The following is a 19,126-nucleotide window of genomic DNA, read 5'->3' on the forward strand; positions in this document are numbered from 1 at the left end:
CCCAAAACAAAGACGGCGCCTAGTGGTCACGTTAATGGGACGGATAAAGTAACAGCTACCCCAATTGGGTACGCCGACACAAATACAAATGCACAAATATATCTGAAACGGACACCAAATAAAGATCGTACATACAAATAAAATTCTGAAGTCACATTTCATAACCAGTGACATTTTATTGATCCTGAGGGGAGGTGTCAACTGTTCCCATTCAAGAATAAAAACATATCCATCCATTGTCTTCCGCTTATTTCTACACATTAAGGGTCGCGGGGGGGCTAGAGCCTATTCCAACGTCAACGGGCGAGAGGCAGGGTTCACCCTGAACAGGTCGCCAGTCCATCGCAGGGCCAACATAGAGAGACAAACAACCATTCACACTCATACCTATGGTCAGTTTAGAGTATCAATCAGCCTCGTCCCCAATTGCATGTTTTTGGATGGTGGGAAGAAGCCGGTGTACCCGGAAAAAACCCACACGAGGGAGAACATGCAAACACCATGCAGAAAGATCCCGTGTTTGAGCCGGGACTCGAACCCGAAACCTTCTTGCTGTGAGGTGACAGTGCTAACCACTGCACCACTGTACAGCCAATAAAAATATATAAGCATAGGAGATATCAATAAACTAGGATAGATGGATGTAAAAAAATATATAAGCCCTGTACAACAGAGCAGATGCTGGCTGATACTCGAACACGGAACCTTCTTGCTGTGAGGCAACAGTGCCGACCACTGCACCACCGTGCTGTCCTAACTAATAAATCAATTACATTTAATAAAGTAGATTATAAAAACAGACCCACCACACAAATGGAACTCTTACAGCTGTTTGAGATGAAGCTGGTACCTTTTTTTCCCATTTTATGTGACATTGCATCTTGAGAAATTACAGAAGAGTACTTCAATTTGACAAACAGTGTTGTACTTTGACATATTTTGATTATAACTGTATGTTATCAGGAATATTACATCCGGTAAGTGATGGTGTTCTATATTTTAACGTCAGTGTTCTTAAAGGTCTTTTCAGCAGGGTAAGCCCGTGGTTCCAATCCTTGCGGGTTGGTCAAACAAAGCTTTCATGCACAGAACCACTTTTTACGTTCTCTTCGGTTAATTATTGGAGTCTTTATAGTAAAAGAGAAGTTAAGTAAAGGTTAGAAAGGAAACTGCCTATTTGGATGAACAGCCAGCGTCTGCTTCTGAAAGTCATGGCGCACAGACACTCGCGTATCTAGAAAGATTTATGACCACTGGGAGAGTACCGAGTCTTGTTCTTTTAATAGCACCGCCCAGCCCTCCCAGTGTCATCATTCCTCTCTGACCGGTGTGAGCTTCAGTTTGTTGCTGATGTGTCTTGTTAAACTGGTTCTCCTCATAACTGGATCCTGGAGAGGGGAAAAGAGGTTTTTGACGACAATGTCTGATGAGGGCTTGAGCTCCAGCGGTAAGTGATCACCTCCTACTCTCCTTTCTCAGGACTGGATCTACTGCATCAATTTATACAAAACTCCTCTTTTTTAAAGCTGAAGCTACCAGCTGAAGATAATTGCTTGTAATATGTGCTTTCACCATATAAATTACAAGATATCTCAACTAGTTCCTCCACTTTGTTTCTTGTGTATGTTTGCTGTAAACTTTAAGGGGGAGGGTAGGGTTACTTCATATTGTACTTGGCAGCAAAGATAATTTTAGCTGAATGCATGGCATAACTCCAAATTAAAACACTTGAATAGGGGGCACCTGGGTGGGGAATTCCATTCAGGTCAAAGCTGTGCAGAGAAATAGGGGTCGATTCCAGCCAGGGTGCCTTTTTGCAAGTCATCTCCCTCCCCCTTTCCTGTCATTTCTTCTCTATAGTCTATCTAATAATGCATTAAAAATGCAAATAAATAATCTTTTCCAAAAAAAAAAAACACTTGAACTGGACGCATATGTTATCAGCACTTCACCTGAGTACTTTCTATATTATCTAGGTTCTTAAAAATACATAAAGAACACTAGAGTTGACACTAATAAATACTGAGGGGTGAATCAAGGGAGGAAATGTAAATTTAAGACCAATCTATTGAGGAAACTGCTCTGTAGTCATGAAAGTAGTGCATAAGAGTCCCCCTCTTGTAATATTCAGGAGTCTCATACACTGAAACTGGCTGAAGACTTGAGAGGACAAAAGTTCTGTACACGACTTTCCAAACGCGAGTTCTATTTGGAAGCAGCAAATGTTAATGAGTCCAATCAGATATCTGTGACTTAAATATGATGTTGTTCCTAGGGATGCACTGATTTACCTCTTCATTCCCAGTACTGATACAGATACTTGTGCTTCTGGTATCGCCCGATAGTGTGTACTCATCCAATACCAATATTTAATTAATTAGCTGTAGAGCTTTAGGAAGAGGCTTGGATCTTTCTTATATGCATAAGGCACCGTCAAGCATAATTTAAATATTGCTTTTCTGACAAGGAATGCATAATACTTGAATATATATATATATATATACATATATATATATATATATATATATATAATTAGTGATTTGGCTGATATTTCTGGATTAAAAAAAGTATATAATTTATTTATTTAATTTAACATTTTATTCAACGCACATTTAAGTAAGTTGACTGACAAATTTCAATTTTCTTTCTTTCTACAACATTTAAAGCTTAGTTTTTTTTAAATGCTGCTTAATCATTAACAACAATGAGCAAAAGTGAACAAACTCATCTTGATTTGCTGGGCCAGTTTAATATCAGCAATCGGACCGATGTATTTAAGAAGTTACCAATATCTGCCAATACCAAAGTCATGCTGATATTATTGTGCATCTCTATTTCTAACATGATAAAACGAAATGTAATGAATAGATAAGCAGGCCTTAACGTCGGCCATCACATTGCTGATTCAGGACTCTTTCATGATGATTTATTTAACGGATCAGCTGCATTTTCACCGATACCTGATCCAGCTGTTTGAGTCAGTGTCAGGCTGCTATTCGATGTCAATTTTCAGATCGGTGCATCCCTGGTTGTGAGTCTGCACATACTGTAATCTTGCCAAGATGATATCCAGGTCAATCCGTTAATTAAAGAGGAAAAACACCTTTCAACATCTCTTACAGGGAAACATCACCGCCTTCCAGAACTGAGGATCGTGTTAATAGGTGGAAGAGAATTAAACGGTGATTCCAGTAAAAAAAGTGCAACTGGTAACATCATACTGGGTGAGACTGTTTTTGACACCAGCAGAAGAACTGCCCAGAGTGTTGCCAGGGAGAAGGAGGTACATGGCAGACGGGTCACTGTGGTTGATACCCCTGGCTGGTGGTGGCACTACCCGCGAAAAAATACCCCAAAGCTGGACAAGTTAGAGATCATGAACAGTGTCCATCTGTGTCACCCGGGACCTGACGTCTTTCTCCTTGTCATTCCTGCATATCTGACTTTTCCTAAAATCTTCAAACCATCATTACAGGAGCACCTGCTACTTTTCCATAAAGGAATGTTTAACCACACCATTGTACTGTTCACTGCAGAGACCCCAGTCGCTGCTAGAGATTTACAGGATGAAATCACTCTATGGCCCGCACTTCAGTGGGTTCTCCAAGAATGTGGAAACAGGACACATATCCTCAATGTCAACGACGGACAGAATAGTGCACAAGTCAGAAAACTTTTCAAGAAAATAGACGCCTTAGTCATTGAAAATGGCGGCAGTCACTATTGTGTCAATAGTGCAGCTGGGGAAGCGCTGAGAGAGAAATTGAAATGGATAAATAAAAGCGCCTCAAAGAGGTTTGCTGAAGTGCAAACACAAAGACGGCGAGTAAAAGCACTGATCGAGGGTAAGTTGTAATCTTTTCTGATATCATTGTCATGAACCATAATCTGATTATTTTTGTTGTCACTCTCCTCAGGTGGCAAATCCCCCCCAGCACATCTACGATTGGTCATGGTTGGTGCGCAGTGGTCCGCTAAGAGCTCTTCGGGGAACACCATTTTGAGAAAAAAATCATTTTCTGTTCATCATAGAAGATCAACGCAGTACTGTGAACTGAGCCACAGCGTTGTAGCTGACAGGCAGCTCACGGTGATCGATTCTCCCGGTTGGGCCTACAACCACACGCTCACCGACACGTGCCAAATGGATCGACTTGAAATAGAGAGCAGCATGTACATGTGCCCCCCGGGACCCCATGCGGTGCTCCTTGTTGTTGGCCTTGCAGCCGCCTTCAACACATCATACCAGAGAGCAGTCCAGGAGCACATGGGTCTGTTCTCAGAGGACATCTGGGCCCACACACTTGTCTTGTTCAGTAGAGGCGACTGGCTGGGGATGAAGAGTGTGGAGGAACGTATAGAGAGTGAGAAAGGTCTGCGTTGGCTGGTGGAGAAGTGTGGAAACAGGTATCATGTCCTCGACAATATGAATTACGACGATGAGAAGCAGGTAACCGAACTCCTGGAGAAGATTGAAGAAATGTGGGCAGGAAACACAAATTCTCATTATGAGATCGACCTGGCCAGCGCAGAGCAGATAGAGGCAAAGAAAGAAGCTGGTGACAGGATAGCGAAAAAGATTAGGCGGACAACCGAGATGCAATCCAGAGTTTTAAAAGAGTTATTCAGAGGTAAAGAATATTACTTACTATTGATCTAGTTATTTTAATGGAAGCCTTTAAATTACCGCACACTCTAATTTAATAACAATCATTCATATCGACAAAACACAAGAAAAATTAGGAAACCATCTTCATCTATGTGACCGATCATGGGCAACATTTAGAAATCCCACCACCAACTAAAGTGGCACATTCCAGGAACAAAGTAGGAAATTTTGTCTAGAGAGAACAGAAGTGTTTCCAGAGGACACTTAAAAGTGATGACCGCATCTGGATGATGCTTGTATTTCATTTTGGTTATCAGCTGTATTTTATTTTGGTGATCACAATATTTAAAAAAAATAAATAAAAGAAAATAACATACATTTAACAAATTTCTCAATGCCACTGATGGATAGCTTATTGGACAAGTTCTGGTTCTGAAAAACTGAAACTAAACTAGAAATAAATTGAAAATTTAGTCGCTAAATCCTGCCCTGTTATAGACTGGCAACCCGACCAGGGTGAACCCCGCCTCTTGCCCAGTGCCAGTTGGAATAAGCTCCAGCTAACTGAAAGAATTCCTTCTGTTTTTGTTAAATGGAATTTACAGCACTCCTGCATTTATTTTGTTAACGTTTTATTTTGTGAACTTTCTAAATGTTGCTCATGCATTTTCAGGTTAAGGTTTTCTTCATTTGCTTGTGTTTCATCTATTTCCTTGTCTTTTCTTAAATTGCAGTTTTCAGGTGAAATTGCATTGCCAAAACTGTTGGTCTGATAAAAGCATGTTTTTTTTTCAGGAGAGATAAAGTCGCTCTCAAACATGAGGATTGTCCTTCTTGGCAAAAAACACTCTGGGAAGAGTATGGCAGGAAACAGTATACTTTTTGAAGAAGTGTTTGAAACTGATTGGTCCAAAAAGGTAAGACTGAAAATATTGTAGGAACAAGGTTTGATCCCACTATTTTTGTAATTATATATATATAGTACACACAGTATATTTATATTTCATGTGCAGGAATTCAAAACCTCTGGAGGTAACATGACATCAGTGCTACATCAACAACAAAATGTTGGCGGAGTAAACATTGCAGTCGTTGAGGTTCCAGGCTGGGATACCAGCGCAAGACAACCTGACTGGCTAAAGAAGGAAGTCCTGCGCAGTGTCTCCATGTGTGCTCCGGGTCCTCATGCTCTTGTCTTGGTTGTTTCAGTGTGCCAAGCATTCACAGAGGATGACCGTAAATCAATAGTAGAACTTCTGGCACCATTCAGTGAAAGAGTCTGGAGACACTGTATGATACTGTTCACTTGGGGAGACTGGCTTGTGGACAGGTCCGTGGAGGAATACGTCGCTAGAGAGGGCAAGGCCCTCCAGTGGCTTGTAGAAAAGTGTGGGAACAGATACCATGAGCTTAATTGTAATAATTTTATTGACGCTTCTCCAGTCATAGCACTGTTCCAGAAAATTATTGACATGGTGACAAGGAACAAGGGCAACTGCTTTACCCCTGGAGACAAAGTGGGGAAATCCCAGCCTGTGCCATCAAGACAAGAGAGACAGGCAGTGCTGACAGAGGAGGAGTGGGACAGGAGGGAGCTTGACCTCATAGACCGCATGATGAAAGCTGTCACACAAGAACCAGAGGAACCTACGCTACCACCTGTGAGGATGGTGGCTAGCATCGACGGAGCCTTCATTCCGAGCAGTGAGTCCATGGTGATTCAGATATTGAGTTTGAAGGTCCACTGCTTTTATTAATAACTAACTTTTGTTTTCAGTGAGCGGACATGTTCCATCAGAGGTAGGAAGCACACTGTGGGGCCAAAAAGCGCGTGCTAGGGTGTCTGAATGGTTGCTGAGCTTTAGATTTGGGAGCTGTGGGATCACCTCTGGTGTTGGCAGCATGACCTCCTCCACCAGTCACACTGAGAAGTTGGATCACATGACAGAAGACAATGATCAAGCAGCAAAATGGCTCCTCACAGAAAAAGACAAAATGTCTTCAGGTCTCCATCCAAGGGTCTCCAGTGACACTGAAGGATACCTGCGAAGACATTCTTGTTAAGGGCAATAAATGCAGTGTCACTCAACACACACACAACACAGTATCATCATGACCTCTTTGATACTGCAGTGACACTTTTGAAGTGACACAACTGAGGAGGTGTTCCTAGAGACAGACAACCATTCACACTCACGGTCACACCTACGGTCAATTTAGAGCACAGGTGTCAAACTGATCCAGTAAAGGGCCAGTGTGGCTGCAGGTTTTCATTCCAACTGACCAAAAGCAACACCTGATTCAGCTTAAATCAATCAAGCTGTGTCCACACAGCTCATTTGTTGGATCAGGTGTTGCTTTTGCTTGGTTGGATTGAAAACCTGCTGCCACACTGGCCCTTTACTGGATCAGTTTGACACCCCTGATTTAGAGTATCAATCAGCCTCATCCTCTCTTGATGTCTTTGGACTGTGGGAGGAAGCTGGAGTACCAGAGAGAACCCACACAGGAACAGGGAGAACATGCAGACTCCACACAGAAAATCCTGTGCCTGAGTCAGGACTTGAACGCAGAACCTTCTTGCTTCAAGACAACAGTGCTGACCACTGCACCACCGTGCTGCCCAGATTTCCACTCATCTTTAATCAATGGCATCAACAGGTTTTTTTTTTTTGTCATCTAGGAGCAGCAACACTGAGCGAGTGTGTGTTTTAACTAGGTGTGTGTGTGTGTGTGTGTGTGTGTGTGTGTGTGTGTGTACGTGTGTGGATAAACGAGTGGGAGGAATAGAGTACAGACAGCAGAGAAACTGTGCACATACATTTCCAATATATAAATGTTCTTTGTACCTGTGTGTTTGAGTGTGTATGTGTGTGTGTTTGTGTGCATGTGTGTGAGTAGAATCATCTGTGGACCAGTTTTCTTTATCAGCTGATCCCGTAGTGAAGAGGCAAAGCGGCCCAGGGCCTATTAGATATTAACCCTGTCTATTGATTTGTATTCAACAATAAACCCAACAGCTGTTTAACATGCAAAAACCTTGTCAAATAAAATGATAAATTGGGATCATCATGAAGATTTTTATTGAACATGTGAATGTAAACCTGCACACACATCAAGACAAGGTAGCTGGCAACAAGGCTGTCAATGCACATTAGAGAGTTGCCAGTTGGTGACACGACGGAACTGTTCTGCATCTGCAGCCCATTTTCCTTTCACTTAAAGTTTTCCACCGGCTTTCCCACGAGTGTCAGATGCTTGGTCTCCAGATGCCGCTGCAGTTTTGAGGGCCTCAGTGCTTCGTTGGACAGCGTCAGCCCACGCTCGCCGCAGACACTGGGCTCTCGGCACTGCCTCGCTACCTCTACTTACGAAACCGCACTTGATGAAGTTGGGATTGTATTTACGCAAAAATGTAGTCTTTCTTTTTGGTGTGTGTGTGTGTGGGGGGGGGGGGGCTGTCGGCACGACGTTTGTCGTCTTTTTTTCCTTTTTAAAACTTGTCCATTATTTTTGCTACAAGGAGCGTAGAGCATTTAAGCAGTGTTGAACGGGCCTTTACATGCTTGCGTGTGTTGGGGTGCTTCTGTCACAGTGCGTAGATGTTTTCAGACCTGGGCTGACAGCTCTGACTTTACCCCCCCCATCCTTCCTTTCTGTGCCCTGTCAGTTTGATGAGGATTTTAGAGTGCTCTCCTTGTGAAATATCCTTGTAAATCCCATGACTTTGGCCAAATCTTACAGAATAATTCTCATTTTTGTAGGAAAATTTGTCCCGAATCCACTGATACAGGTTGGAAAGTGGTCAGACTTATAGTTTGGATGTCAGAAGTCTCAGTTTGACACAAAGTATATGTCCAGAGATTCCCTCCCCATTGGTTTACATTGTAAGGTGCAATGTGGCACAGCAACTTTTGGGGTTTACATACAGTAATCCAAACTGTTTGCGTTATTTCAAAGTTTTTAACAACTTTTGTTAAGCACAGTGTCATAAGTCATTTATTAAAGTTTGAAAGTGATACCATTAACGCCCTTCGAGGAGCATTTGTTCAGGGTCCAAAATTGGCGCGAAGTCATTCTTTCATGTGCATATTGTGGACGACCTGTTGGATTTAGGTCAGGGGTATAATTGTAGGCCTTGATGAGACAAATAGATTGAGTTTTGGTTCGAGGTCTCTATGAAATTCCTGTGGGCCATGGCGCCCCTATTTAGATACCTAGGGGGCATTGTGGAGCACATTTTGGCACTTTGGGGGTTCATTTTTACATTGTATCAAATTTTTCAGCAGACCTGATGTGCCTGCCAAATTTGGTGAGTTCTTGAGCAAGCAAATTGAGGTCTAAAATGGTGGAATAATAAGAAAGAAAGAAATGGAACAGATACGATAGGGTCTTCGCCCCCCTTTGGGCTCAGGCCCTAATAATAATAATAATAATAATAATAATAATAATAATAATAATAATAATAATAAAATAGAAAACAGCACTTGTAATTAACCCTTAAGATGAATTCTTAATCGGTGTGTGATATGGATTAAAATGGTATGTCCTGGTTCTAAACAAGAAACAACAAAGTGCTGCAAACACTCGGCTGTTTATGTTTCTGCTGTTTGTGTTAAGTGTAACCAAATTGAACCTTCTCGGCTGCCGTCGAATCTCTAGCGTTTTCCTTCTCCAATCAGTTTCTTCTATTTTCTTCCCAATCTTGGGCAGCTCTTATCTGTCGGTTTTCTCCCTTTTCCTCGCTGTTACTCTGGCAAACATGTCGGAGTATAACGTCGTGCCACCTCCCGGTCCCGTGGACCCCCTTGGCGGACAAGCAGCTCTTGGGAACGGAGCAGGAGGGGTCAATAAAGATGCATTTGCGGACGCTGTGCAGAGGGCCCGGCAGGTGACAGCTGGTTTGGGATGGAGGGCTAGCTAGCTAGCTAGTTAGCTCGCTTCAGGGCTAGCATCAGTTTGAGTCTCGTATTTTTCAAATGTTTTTCATCAGTTAACATCCTCGCTGACATATTTATGAACTTCGTTGCATAGTACGGTTTATAGTAGTGTCTCTGGGAACCAGTTGAAAGTGCTAGAACAACAAATTCACAATATCTGTTCACGAGCTGTGTCATAATAAGTAAGAGACGCTAATAGCGCGTCCAGGATTATAACACCATTATATGCTCAAAAAGTGACATGAAATGCGGACATGATGACAATACATTTAACTGCAGTGCATCCTTTCCTGTGTGTTCAACACTCAAAGATTATTTCACTAGCTGAGAAGTAGCAGGGATATCGTTCAGTGGCTAATTGTTTACGTGGTTTCCAATTGATGCTTAGGCTCTCACACTTGCCGACAACAATTCTGCATTTTTACCAATTCATTTTCAATTCTGGTATCAGAACAACTCTAGTTTAAATGTCATTGTGATTTGTGTCTCAGATTGCAGCCAAGATAGGTGGTGATGCGGGTCCTGCCATGAACAGCAGCAGTGCATCTGATGGCTTTCCGTTCACCACGCAGAAAAGACAGCTGGAGGATGCAGGTAATGATACCCAGGGTTCAGTACTTTATTTTAGCCTAAAAGATGTTAAAATTATCACTGTGTCACATGTTAATATCTCCTGTCTTGACAGACCAACCGGAGAGCAAGAAGCTCGCTGCACAGAATGACTTAGATTCTGCCAAAGCGTTGGGTAAGTTTCGTCTCATGTTTCCTGGTCTGTTTACTTCTTGCTGAGTGGTGTGTACAGCTCACAGTTCTCTGTCGATGGTATTCCTCTTTCACTAGTTTGCTCGAGTACTTCAGTAGCCCTCTCCCTTGCTCTGTTTTCTCACACCCATCCTCTCTATTGTTGTCCCCTTTCAGCTATTGGCGCACAGTTAGCTGCTCTTTCACAACAAAGGTGAGGCTATCAAGTCCATTTTTTATTGTTCAAAACTATAAAGCTTTTTGTGTCTTTGCAGTACAGGGAACTGAAACCAAAATCCCTTAAGAAAACTTTGATATATCATCTTTTGTTCTCTTTTTTTCATCCTGGCTTGCTCATGGTGCCAGGCCTGCCTCCTCCACAGAAGACTACAGTGTTCCAGACAGTATGGTGGGACTCAGTGAGTGAGGCCTATTCTTTTTAGCACAGTCATCTTTGTAATATAAGACACAAATAGATGTCATTACTGTGAGTGTGATCCTCTAACAACACACAACCTTTTCTGTCTGTGCCTGCAGTTATCGGACGTGGAGGTGAACAGATAAATAAGATTCAACAGGAGTCAGGTTGCAAAGTTCAGATAGCTGCAGGTATATTTCATGATCTTATGAAGTTATTCTGAGCCTAAACCCTCACCGGCTACTTTAGCTGATACACCTGTTCAACTGCTTATGTAAGCTATTATCCGTAAACAGCCAATCCCGTCACAGAAGCTCTTAGTTTGAAGCATGCAGGGATTCCCATGAGGACCAAGCATCAGAAGAGGGAAGAATGGTGGTTTAAAGAGACTCTACTCAAAAATGATCATTTGTTTGTCAGCTCCCTTGCATGATTGTGTTGTTGAATTCACAAGCGTAGCTACGCGTGTGCGTGTTTCAATTTAACTCACGCATTGTGTTGAAATCACTCCACGTGAGAAAAAGCACAACGTTCAGTGTGATGAGACATGAATCTGTGGTTTAGCACGTTCATAGCATAACGTTAGCTTTGTATGCATTTCGAATCGGGAAATTTAGTGTTCGCATTTGACTCGTGACATAAGTGCGTGAGTATGGTTCATCATTTCATGCCAGTCTTCAAATCAGTCCAAAGAAATCAGGAAATTCTTAAAGTGTCCAGCCAGTACTAGCAAGCTGTACCTAATAATGTAGCTGACAAGTCTAAATGTGTGTATTGTTGTTTTATTGTACAATTTTCCCTTCGCTGTTGAGTTACACATATCCTCTGCTTGATCCCAGACAGCGGAGGTCTTCCAGAAAGGAGCGTCTGCCTCACAGGTTCCCATGAAGCCATAGAGTGAGTTTCAGACTTTGTGCAAACTGGCTCGTCTTTGTTTTATATGAAAGCATCAGAATTGTATCTGCTGTGTAACTAGCATCATTAGGGGTAACTGGTCAGCTTTTCCTTGACTAGGAAAGCCAAAAGCCTTTTGGATGACATTGTATCAAGAGGGAGGGGTACGCCGCCCTCCTCTTATCATGAGTCCACCAATGGGCAAAATGGCTCATGTCATGAGATGATGATCCCAGCAGGCAAGGCGGGCCTGATCATCGGCAAGGGAGGAGAGACCATTAAGCAGCTCCAGGTATGCATGGTTATTTAAAGCCTTTTTTAGATACCATAAGTATCTTGACAGATTCAATCTAGATTGTGTATGTATTATTTCTTGTCCTTAAATATTGTAGAGGATAAGGTACGTGATTTTAATGTTTTATTTTGTGATGTGATAATCCAGGAGCGAGCAGGGGTGAAGATGATTCTGATCCAGGATGCTTCTCAGGGACCAAACGTTGACAAGCCGCTGCGGATTATTGGAGATCCATACAAAGTCCAGGTTTGATGATATAACCAAGTTCAAACAAGCTAAATGTTGTGTCACCATTCTTTGTAATCACTGTGTTGTCCTTTTCAGCAAGCCCAGGAAATGGTGCAGGAGATTTTGAGGGAGAGAGACCACGGTGGTTTCAATGAAAGGAATGATTATGGCTCTCGCATGGGAGGAGGCATGGATGTGAGTTTGTGTGCGACTCATAAGGGAATACGGTAATAAGGTGTTAATACAAGGGAACAATAACAGGAGAAGATATGTTTTCGAAGAGCATAAAATAGTCGCTCAAACTATACGATGCCTTTTCTCAATAATATTCAAATATTACTAAATTATCGCCCGTCCTTCCTCTGAATCCAGATTTTTTTCTCGCCATTAGATCACAGTACCACGGCACTCGGTTGGTGTGGTCATTGGACGCAATGGAGAGATGATAAAGAAAATCCAGAGTGATGCTGGCGTTAAGATCCAGTTCAAACAAGGTAGACCTCTAACCTCCAAGCTTCATTTCACATGAGCTGTACATTTGTCATTAAGACGATCTCAAGAATATGAACAGACACGTTAGTTAGAGTGCTAAAACAACTCTCGACATGTTTCCTTGTGTCAATATTCACAGGGTGACTTTTTCATTTAGTAATGATGTTTAATACCAGAAGTATTGCTTAATTTAGATTTCAATCTTTCCCTCAGATGACGGGACAGCTCCAGATAAGATTGCCCACATCAGTGGTCCCATGGATCGCTGTGAACATGCTGCCCAGATCATCAACGACCTGTTGCAGAGCATTAGGGTCAGGGAGGAGGGACAGGGGGTATGGGCTGCTCTCTCACTTGCATGAGCTTTGTCCAACTATAAATCTACCACATAATGTAAGAAATGTATTTGTACGTGTGTCAAATGTATTCCAGCAGGCTTCAGGTGAGTTTTTCCAGCTTTAAAACGTCACTATTATTGCATCAGTGAAACTTAGCTCGTATATATCAGGTTGCCATTAGCAGGTTATTAGTCTTGATTCAGTACCGACCTCTTAATTTCTTTGAGAAACATTTCATATCGCAGTATGGGACAACCAATCTCTCTCCTCCATCCACAGGGTCCTCCAGGTATGCCTGCAGGTAACAGGGGTCGAGGTGGAGGACAAGGGGGTTGGGGTCCCCCTGGAGGGGAAATGACATTCTCTCTTCCTGCTCACAAGTGTGGCCTGGTGATTGGCCGGGGAGGAGAGAGCGTCAAGTCCATCAACCAGCAGACAGGAGCTTTTGTGGAGATCTCACGGCAGCCGCCCCCAAATGGAGACCCCAACTTTAAGCTGTTTATCATTCGAGGCTCACCACAGCAGATCGATCACGCCAAGCAGCTGATCGAGGAGAAGATTGAGGTATTGCGTGTTGTCGTCATCGGCAAGTGCACAAACAGACTGACGCTTCACTTGAACAAAAAACAAAGGATAATTCTATGAATATTTTGTTTGCACTAGGGTCCTTTATGTCCTGTAGGTCCAGGGCCAAGTGGACCAGTTCCTGGTGGTCCAATGGGTCCGTACAATCCCAACCCTTACAGTCCTGGACCACCTGGTGCCCCAGGACCACCACAGTAAGTAGCTGCATGTAGTGCTTCACACTTTTTTCTCATCAAATTGAGTCAATAGTGCCAAGACATTAAAACCCCTCCTCACTCTTCAGTGGGGGTCCTCCGGGTAGTCACCAGTACAACCCTCAGAGTTGGAGTAACACCTACCAGCAGTGGCAGCCCCAGGGACCCCATGACCCCAGTGAGTCACCTTTGACTTCACTGCTGCTTCTCAGGGGTTGATGTTGTTCACTTATACCTGTCAGCATGTTGGCCCTCTTTATATTTTCCTCCCAGACTAAACTACAGACTATAGCATATACTAATATTCTATGTACTATCCTACTGTACACCACTCCTAGGCATGTCTGGTCTGAGATGGTCAACAGGGTTAGTGATGGAGTTGTGTTGATGAGACTATTTACCTTCAGCAGCTCTGGCTAATCCTATCTCTGTTTCCCCCCCTGGTCTCCAAGCCCGGTCTCCAGGCCAGTAGCAGGGGCTCATCCTCACCCTATGAGGACCTCACCCCCTCCACCCTACATCTTTTCTAGGCAAGGCAGCAGCCAATGACCCCAATGCAGCCTGGGCAGCCTACTACGCTCAGTATTACCAGCAGCCATCGGGGGCTCAATACCCCACAAATCCAGCTGGAGGTGCCCAAACTTCAGGGGACCAGAGCCAGGCCACCACCACAACAGGGGGCCAGCCAGACTACACCAAGGCTTGGGAGGAGTACTACAAGAGGATGGGTGAGACTATTAACTTACACTGTTGTGTTGTAGAGTTGAGCTGGACAGTCAATAAAAGTTTATTTTTTACCATTTAGAGGGCCTTTCTGGTCTCACATTTTACATTGTGAGGAATATTCACATTGATCAAATCTGGCCACAGGACAGCCTCTTACATAAGGCTTCACTATAGCCTGTCACCTTCAGTTCCACATCCTAAAGGACCTTATATGTCTTCCTAGGCCAGACAGGTGGTTCTGTCTCTGGGCCGGCAGCTGCAGGCTCAGGAGCAGCAGCAGGGGGAGCAGCGTCCACAACCGGAGGCCAGCCGGACTACAGCGCAGCCTGGGCTGAGTACTACCGACAGCAGGCTGCCTACTACGGCCAGACAGGACATGCCTCCGCTCAGCCAGCTACTCCACAGCAAGGACAGGTTGGTACAGAGGTAATAATAAGGCTTCTATCACAGGCTAAAAAAACACACTGTTTCAGTAGTGTCAGTCTGTCTGCTGAGTCACACATGGAAGTTTTAATTTATTTGGAATTAAGCTATCTACAGCTTTACTGTAAGAAAGAGAAATGTTTTTTGCTTGAAGGTTTTACATCTTTTCAAACATTTGTGTTGCAGACACAGTGAAAGCTCATAGTAGAAGGTCTGCGATGGCGGAATGGACGAAGGACGAAGAAGTCAAGGCCACAGTCTAGGCCATCAGTTGTATTATTTATTTGATATGAGGGGATATGAAACCCTTCTGTCACACACACACACACACACACACATACACACATCTCACCTGGATAATTTTAAATACTAAAATGTGAACTGAACAAACATTTTAGTGCTTTTCTGCTGAGGGGATGAAGAAGAGGGACACTCCTGTCGGGTACACAAAGATTCACAGTGCCCCTACTCATACTGTACAGTATACTGTTATTATCATCATGGAAGTGTGTTTCATTGCAGTGAACATGGAGATACTTCAGTGTCATCTTTCTTTTATTATTCTCTTAAGACCCACTCTGTGAAGAACTATACGGTCAGTATTAAACTTGTTCTAAACACGCAGAGCAGGTTCAGCTATTATCATATTAAAGATATTTTGTACCTGGAATAGGTGATATTGCAGCTAAATGCGGTTCAAAGGAACACAGCACTTTTTGTGTGTGTGTGTGTGTGTGTGTGTGTGTGGGGGGGGGGGTAACGCTCATTTGCCATCTTCTACAGTCGGAGAGGACAGATACCTTTCTCCCCTCTGCATGCAGTTGCGGCCTGACAGCCAGTTAGCTTAGCATGACATAATGAATGGTAGTGCATGGGAAGTTAACATACCTCAGTCTAAAGTCATAAGAAAAGGTTCAGGAACTTGGTTAATATCTGATATTAATATATATTAATATCAGCACCCATGGTTGAAATTACAGTGGGGCTTTTGAGTTGCTCCAGGAAATCACTGCCCCCAGTAATTTTGGTCAGGAAAGTAGTTCCGGCTATGTTTCTGATTCTAAAACTACAACAACTCATAGTTTGAAATAGTTATTTCACATGTAAGTGTGATGCAGAACCCCAGTTCTATTAAGGCTGACAAAGACAGTCTTGATATGAGGTATGCTAACCTGCCCATCCATCACCATTTATCGTGCTAAGCTAACTAGCTTGTCAGTGGGTCTCGGCTCCCCAAAGCACTCACATAATAAAGAAGGGTATCTATCTTCTTCTCTGGTTGTGGGGAGGATGGACAGTAAGTGTATTTCCCTACAAATTGGTGTATTCTTTTCAAAACTCAATTGATTTGCACATTGTTTTGTCTGTAGTCTCATGCTTGGGATTGCATGGGGTTGAGCTGTTTGACCTTATGTTTCTGTCTATGAAAGTGTTCAGTGAGAATTCGAATCTTTCTGTTCTGTAAAAAGAAAATAGTCATTTGATGGTGAGTCCTGCCAGTTTGGGATGATCAACACTAGTTTATAGCCTAACATAATGCACCTCATGGGAGCTGGACCCCTTAATATTCTGTCAGCCTCAAACTGGTGATATGCAAGTCCTTAACTGTGGTTAGTGACGAGATGCAGGGGGCTTTTGATGAACAGCCATAAGTGCGTGTGTGTGTGTGCATGTGTGAGAGACAATCTCCACAGAAAATCAGTTGAGACATCTCTTATATTCTAGTTTGCCTCTTGCAATGTTGATTGGGAAAACTTCAATGGTTTTCAAATTTATTTAATAATTCGTTACCTCACATTGCTTGGTGGGGGTGGGGGGGATTAAGTGATTGTCAGACCTGTTTGAAACATACTGCTAATTTTTGTTTGCCTCAGTACATAACTACATATCTGTCTTTGTAGCTGTTATGTCGAGTTTTTGGTGAATTCTTTTTTCTTTCTTGCTTTCTTTTTTGCCCACTCACTTCAAACTGACCCAACGGAAACTCCCTGTCTGCCTGTTCATGTCATTTAAGGTCATATTCGAAACTGACACGACAGTAATGTTTTTATGCAGGCGAGCCATTCTGTGATTTTGTTTCAAGTTGCATGAACCTGTTTTAAAATCTTTTATATTGATGCCATTGATCTTCTTGCAGACACTAGGGCTCATTCATGAAGTGCTGTCACTCACCGCAGGATTTTTTCAGCCCCTCAGTTTAGTCCTATAAACGGGAAGCAAAGCCTGACGTCTACTTGTTACTCCGTGGTCCTTTTATCCACCGTGTGTCTGTTGTAACTGAAGTATTTGCCAGCCTGGGTGAAGAATTTCTTCTGCCACTAGATGGCAGCACCTATGCCCAATTAAACTTGAAGCACTTTGTTGTACCTACTAAGGCTTCCCTCCAGTCTGAATTCTTGCTTGTGTTGTACGTTGCTTTGGTCAATAGCGTCTGCCAAATGAAATTGTAGAACTGTAGAAGAGGTACACAGTACATGCCAGGGGCAATAATAGAAAATAGGCTTTGCTACCTCTCTGTTAGGTGAAATTGGGGGTTGATGAACTCATTTCATGAATGAAGCTCACATTGTAAAAGGAATGAAATGTAGTCTTCCAGTACATCTTATTTGATTCTACGTGTACATATTTTCAGCAATATAAAGCTGTTGGTCTTGACCTACAGATGCATCAAGTGATTCTTGTACTCTGAACGGCAGCTGGGAGCAGCAGTGTTGATATTGTGAATAAATGACCACCAGCAGGAAGACTGTGAAATAAAATGAAGCAAATGTGAGTTTTAAATGTGTGTGCTTCTTTTTTTGTTTTGATGATGCTCCTTTATAAAATACTGGATATAAAACCAATTGACATAAGCCACCTCTAGATGGCAGTAATAACCTTCCTCAGAGTCATCAAATATTGCAAAGAGGAGACGGTAATTAAGAAAAATATGACTTTTTAAATTGATAGCTTGGGAAACTAGATGAAACGACAACTCCTAAATCAAAACATCAAGGTGTTTTTACCATTTTTTTTCTTTCAGTATTGATATTCAGTATTCTAATGTATTTGTGTACTGATGTGATTTTTTTTCCACCAAGTGACTAAAACTGAAGGTACTTGTGGTTTCTACAGAGGCCTATAAAGTAACAAGTGTGAATGTAACCAAGGAAGTCATGCGTCACAGCTCACAAGCCTGTACTGTTAACCACAAGGATGAAACATATCGAGATCAGTTTGCTGGTTAAAAAAAAAAAAAAAAATTGCTGAAAGAATACACGTGCAATTTTAAAAATTCTTTAATTTATATCTTTAAAATTAAAAACATCTGAATTGCATTCTACCACCTCCAAAGGCACAGTCATACTTATAGCAGACCAAATCCATAAAACACTGCCACTAAACAACTTTTTTTTTCTCAGTTTGTTTTGTACATAAGAAACAATGCACTATAAAAATGACTTGACATTTTTAACCAGGTAAACAATGACCATTCTATATGCTGTAGATCTTCAGAAGACTGGAGTGATATGTACTCGGCTGCTGTAGCATTGGACTCCCAAATAAAGGATAATGTGCTGGTTTGAGGCTTGCAATGCCCGGTTAAAACATTGCGGCTATTTAAGAGACGAATGTAGAAATCTGGAGTTGATTTATAACAACCGATCTTAACAGTGTTTAAGAACATGGATGTTTGGAGCAAAACAAAGCCATTTGCAGGAAGGCGAAATGCTTTTGAGATGACTATGGTAGATGAGGAAGAGCGTGCGCTTCAGATCTCTCATCGAACTGTTCAAAAAGAAAAAAGAGCTACACGAGATGGTTGTGTTAAATCATGACACCTGCGTCCCACCGTTAAAAGAAAAAGGTTTCATAGAACTCTGACAGAGTCTTAAAGACATAAGTCGACATGTGCAAAGAGGCTGGAGCTCAGCCTGTTAGTGGAAAAGTCATCAGATATGATCGACCGAACAAAAAATCACAAAGAAATCAATAATGCACACAAAGGTTGCTTACAATGTGTGACAACACAGCACCATACACTGCACGAGAGGTTCACTTAGTGACAACGAAAGTCAAAACAATGGATAAATATACAGTAGAATATATCGCTGTTCTTACTCAGGCACAGAAAAAAAATCATTATAATGAAGGGATGAAAGCAAAGAGGTTTGGCACAGAAAAACAGGATAAGGAAATAAAGTGAAAGGAAAATGAGGCCACAGGAACTTATTAAGTGGAAAAGGATGAAGGCTTAGAAGAT

At 42.4% G+C, this 19,126-nt stretch overlaps 2 protein-coding genes across 5 annotated transcripts; both read left to right on the plus strand.

The window, feature by feature from the left end:
* Positions 1-1,335: 1,335 nt before the first annotated feature.
* LOC147245235 (GTPase IMAP family member 8-like) lies at positions 1,336-6,824 on the plus strand. Its single transcript, XM_086184861.1, has 6 exons — positions 1,336-1,447; positions 3,123-3,845; positions 3,918-4,631; positions 5,405-5,526; positions 5,623-6,313; positions 6,387-6,824. Exons 1-6 carry the CDS (start codon positions 1,351-1,353, stop codon positions 6,671-6,673), a joined length of 2,634 nt encoding a protein of 877 aa, XP_086040987.1. The 5' UTR covers positions 1,336-1,350; the 3' UTR covers positions 6,674-6,824.
* A 2,362-nt stretch (positions 6,825-9,186) lies between these two features.
* LOC147245236 (far upstream element-binding protein 2-like) lies at positions 9,187-17,651 on the plus strand. Of its 4 annotated transcripts, none has more exons than XM_086185118.1 (18): positions 9,187-9,500; positions 10,041-10,143; positions 10,235-10,294; positions 10,468-10,504; positions 10,657-10,709; positions 10,828-10,899; positions 11,548-11,605; positions 11,723-11,894; positions 12,045-12,143; positions 12,222-12,320; positions 12,517-12,619; positions 12,831-12,952; positions 13,235-13,519; positions 13,619-13,734; positions 13,824-13,912; positions 14,265-14,462; positions 14,684-14,886; positions 15,070-17,651. In XM_086185118.1, the coding sequence occupies exons 1-18, from the start codon at positions 9,207-9,209 to the stop codon at positions 15,076-15,078; spliced, it is 2,172 nt and encodes a 723-aa protein (XP_086041244.1). In that variant the 5' UTR covers positions 9,187-9,206; the 3' UTR covers positions 15,079-17,651. The 4 variants fall into 4 exon arrangements, with proteins under 4 accessions (XP_086041244.1, XP_086041246.1, XP_086041248.1 ...); XM_086185120.1 differs by having other exon boundaries at positions 12,831-12,931; XM_086185119.1 differs by having other exon boundaries at positions 9,188-9,500; positions 14,684-14,874.
* The last annotated feature ends 1,475 nt before the right edge of the window (positions 17,652-19,126 follow it).

This window comes from Aulostomus chinensis, chromosome 18 (genome assembly GCF_037954235.1).
Source record: "Aulostomus chinensis isolate RoL2024-O1b breed Wild chromosome 18, RoL_Achi_v1.0, whole genome shotgun sequence".
Taxonomy (NCBI): Eukaryota; Metazoa; Chordata; class Actinopteri; order Syngnathiformes; family Aulostomidae; genus Aulostomus; species Aulostomus chinensis.

Excerpts from the sequence above, each read along its gene's own strand:
- LOC147245235 (XM_086184861.1), top strand. The coding sequence starts at position 1,351 with ATGTGTCTTGTTAAACTGGTTCTCCTCATAACTGGATCCTGGAGAGGG. Across the intron at positions 1,448-3,122 it reads TGAGGGCTTGAGCTCCAGCG|GGAAACATCACCGCCTTCCA; the intron begins GTAAGTGATCAC and ends CATCTCTTACAG. Across the intron at positions 6,314-6,386 it reads CGGAGCCTTCATTCCGAGCA|TGAGCGGACATGTTCCATCA; the intron begins GTGAGTCCATGG and ends TTTTGTTTTCAG.
- LOC147245236 (XM_086185118.1), top strand. The coding sequence starts at position 9,207 with ATGTTTCTGCTGTTTGTGTTAAGTGTAACCAAATTGAACCTTCTCGGC. Across the intron at positions 10,900-11,547 it reads CAAAGTTCAGATAGCTGCAG|ACAGCGGAGGTCTTCCAGAA; the intron begins GTATATTTCATG and ends GCTTGATCCCAG. Across the intron at positions 11,895-12,044 it reads AGACCATTAAGCAGCTCCAG|GAGCGAGCAGGGGTGAAGAT; the intron begins GTATGCATGGTT and ends GTGATAATCCAG.